The 3747-nt window shown below is 35.1% G+C and overlaps 1 protein-coding gene across 1 annotated transcript; it reads right to left on the bottom strand.

The window, feature by feature from the left end:
- Positions 1 to 1277: 1277 nt before the first annotated feature.
- On the bottom strand, positions 1278 to 2184 carry LOC139081373 (olfactory receptor 14I1-like). The gene is given in 2 exon segments (XM_070606883.1): positions 1278 to 1488; positions 1490 to 2184. Coding segments are annotated over 2 exon segments (906 nt in total).
- Positions 2185 to 3747: the final 1563 nt, after the last annotated feature.

The following is a 3747-nucleotide window of genomic DNA, read 5'->3' as shown; positions in this document are numbered from 1 at the left end:
AGGAACATGTAATTTTAAAGAATTAGTGAAATCATGGATGTAAATTCACATACTAATACATTTATAAATTCAGAAAAAAATGGATCATTTTCTATGAAAATAACAATTTTCAAAATTTAAAATTTTATGTGAAAAATGAATAAATCAACTATTCTAAAGGAAATGGAAAATTTCATTAAAATTTCAAACATAGCCTCCATGCCCAGGCATCACCTATCAAATATTTGGGGAATACAGATAGTTATTTACTGTTAAAGAGTAAGAAATGTATAGAACTTGGAAAATTATCCTAGGAATCTGAAATAGCTTTTTTAAAAAAGAAGGTAAGAATGGCAGCAAAAATGACACCATTTGATACCCTTTCATACATAGTAAGTACAATTATTCTAAATATGATGCTAGCAACAATAATCTAGAATCTAACAACACACATAAAAAGTACATGTACTCCAGAAATATAAATTAATATAAGAACACTATTTTTTTATTACAGATATTAAGATAGTATAAAATTGTGGAAAACATTCTATATTCTCTAATCAAACTGCCTGGAACCAATAATTGTTTCAGACACTTTTAGCTGTGTGAACTTGGGCAAGTTCTTGAGTTCTAAGTCAGTTTTCTTGTCTGTGAAACCCAAAGGAAATAAACAGAACCAACATCATTGTGTTACTGTGAGTACTGAGTTACCACAAATGTAGATATGTAAAGTATTTAGACCACGGTCTGATGTAAAGCAGATATTATACACTTATTTGTTTTTATTCTTACTATTACAGCATTTCAAAAGTGAAACATGGTGATTTAAATAGATGCCAAAAAGAGGTGTTGATGAAACTTGGCTCAATTTCCGGAATGATTTATAGAGTAACAACATTAACTCCTGTCCTCTGTAACTGACTTTGCTTGTTTTATCTTCTCATTCCTGAGTAGGTAAATTAGATACTGAAAACAGATGTGCGTCCCCTTCCAACAAATGCACAGTAACGTTAGTGTAGGGCTACAGGTTCAGTATAAGGTATTTAAGTGAGTTGGAAGATAAATGTGATGAGAAGGAATGGATCACCATGGAAGGTTGTAGTTACACAACTTTGGAATATGTCCTATCAATAGATTTTTATTTTTTGCAGGAACATTTGCATTTCTTTCTAAATCCAGAGCAGAAAAGATTTCATTCTGTCATTCAACAGTTTTTTTCAATATTATTTGTCTGTCATAAAGTGTTTGGATCTCCTGGCCTTTGGTTACAGACCTCCCATTAGCAGAGACCAGGTGTTCTACTTTTGCAGAGGATTTATGTTCCCAAACAGTCTTCAGACAGCGGCTTTGATGTCCTTGTTTCTAAGACTGTATATCATGGGATTCAGGAAGGGAGGCAAAACTGTGTATGCCATACCAATCATCACATCTTGAATGTAAGAAGTTTTGGTAATTGACCCTACGGCAGCAAAGAGCCCTGTGGTGACGAAGAGGATGATGACAGTCAGCTCGGCTCTCTCCTGAAGGGATTCTGAGCACTGTTGAGAAGATCAGGATATAGGAGGTGGTTATAAGAACAAAGCATATCAGCACGAAGCTGGAGCTCAGAGCTAGGATCACAAACTGAACAAAGAAAACATCACAGGAAAGCAGGGCCAACATGTGAGGGATGTCACAGAAGAACTGGTGGATCATGTTGGATCTTGAAATGGGCTCCCAAAACATGTTCCCAGTGTGGACTGCTGCATAAGAAAAACAACTTAGCCAGGCAATGACTGCCATCTGGTGGCATTTTCCTGATGTCATAATGGCTCCATATTGGAGGGGGTGGCAAATGGCAACATAGTGGTCATAGGACATGACAGTGAGAAAGGCCAGTTCAGCAGATGCAAAAGCAGAGAAAAAGTAGACTTGAGCCACACAGCCAAGATAAGAGATGGAGCTGCTGTGGGTCAGAGAGCTGTGGACTGATTTAGTCACGGTGACTGAGATGTAGCACAAATCCAAAAAGGAGAGGTTCCTTAGGAAGAAGTACATGGGCGTGTGAAGATACTGATCAAGAGTAATGAGCATGATGATGAGAAGGTTCCCTACCAGAGCTGCCAGATAAATCAGCAGAAACAGTCCAGCAAGTAGCATCTGTAGCTCCCAGACATCAGAAAACCCCATGAGGAGGAATTCTGTCACTTCTGTGAGATTGTCCATTGGGTAGGTAAATCTATGTCCTGATTGTTAGCGGAAAAATATGAAAAGATTAAACATGAGGTAAATAAAAATGAACACAATGTTGTATTAATACAATGTTATAAAAATAGTATTCCTCTAATTGAAGTAGTCAATATCTTCTACATTGCTTAAGCAAATGGAGTGATGGTAGATGAATTTTTCAAATAAGAAGATTCTGAGTGAGGTATGTCTAAGACTTTAATAGTTAAGTAAGTAAATTCCCAGAGCTTTTGATTAGAATTACATATTTGCTGTGAAGTACTGCTTAAAACATGAGATCAAGACTTTGTCATCAAATAGGGTGCTTGTTATAGATACAGATTTTCAGGTCCCAAGGAAAATCTACTAAATAAGAATTTGTGAGATAAAACCAACAATTTTCCTTCTATACAATTTCTGGGTATATTTTTAATACAAAGCTTGGAATTATAATGGTTGCAAGTCGTGGGAGGAGTCAGCTCTCTTTAGCTTTTTCTTGAATAACTTTGGTGGTATGCCACTTTAAAGTGGGGATTTATTGTTTACGTTATAGAATGAATATGGAATACAATTTTAAAACCCATTGTGAATAGTTCTCATATGGAAAAGAGGGAAGTTTGCTTTGTGTGAATGCGTAAGAAATGACATTAGTACAATAAAAACACTACAATCTTTGTGTAGCTTCCTCTCTGTGCCACATCTGTTATCTGCAGAGTAAATACATTAACTCAACTAATATTCACAATGGCACAACGGAGTAAAATGTGTTACTATTATTTCCATTCTACAGAAGGTGAAACTAAGACAAAGCAAGGTCAAGTAGCTTGCCCAAGACCACTCAAAAAGCCAGATCCTGGGCCAGCACTCAAATCAAGGTAGTCCATCTCCGGGATCAGTGTCGCTAACCTCTGCATTTTACTAATCTACTTTAATGGGTAAAAATTTTGACCAACAAAACTTCATGGACTTTTTCTATATATTAATTGATGATCATCATATCTTTGCTTTTTCTCAGTGGTGCTGTCTGCATCTTTAAAACGTATATGCTTGTCTGCGTCACAGTCATTTGCATGTTAGATTCACTCTACATGACTGTAAAGTATTGTTACCCACAATTTAATAAGTTGTTTCCTATTATAGCCAACTTTAAAGTCAATTTAAAATAAGCTTAGTGATTATCCCTTTTAATCAGCATTGTTTCATTATCTCATTCCATTAGTGATAAATAAAGCACATAAATGAATGCTATCCTTTGTGATTAGGCAAACGTGAATGAATGTTATCATTATTTACAGGAAAGGTAGAAACCCTTTTTTAGGATACATTTTGAAGATAATCTTCTTTCCATAGGTTATAAATAATACAGTCAGTATGAAACACTTCATTGTATCATTAAAACAAATTTTTAAAAAGAATCGTACCCTCACACAAAGTCAAATAATGAGCAATAAATATTTGCAATGTAAATGAGAAAGCAGCAGTATCTATTCCCCAACAACAACAACAAAAAACGTAATTATGAGAAGAAATTAACATAAAAGAAAAATATGGGCAAAGTGTCTG

This window comes from Equus przewalskii, unplaced genomic scaffold (genome assembly GCF_037783145.1).
Source record: "Equus przewalskii isolate Varuska unplaced genomic scaffold, EquPr2 contig_R1842, whole genome shotgun sequence".
NCBI lineage: Eukaryota > Metazoa > Chordata > Mammalia > Perissodactyla > Equidae > Equus > Equus przewalskii.
This window is presented reverse-complemented; position numbering and strand designations above follow the sequence as displayed.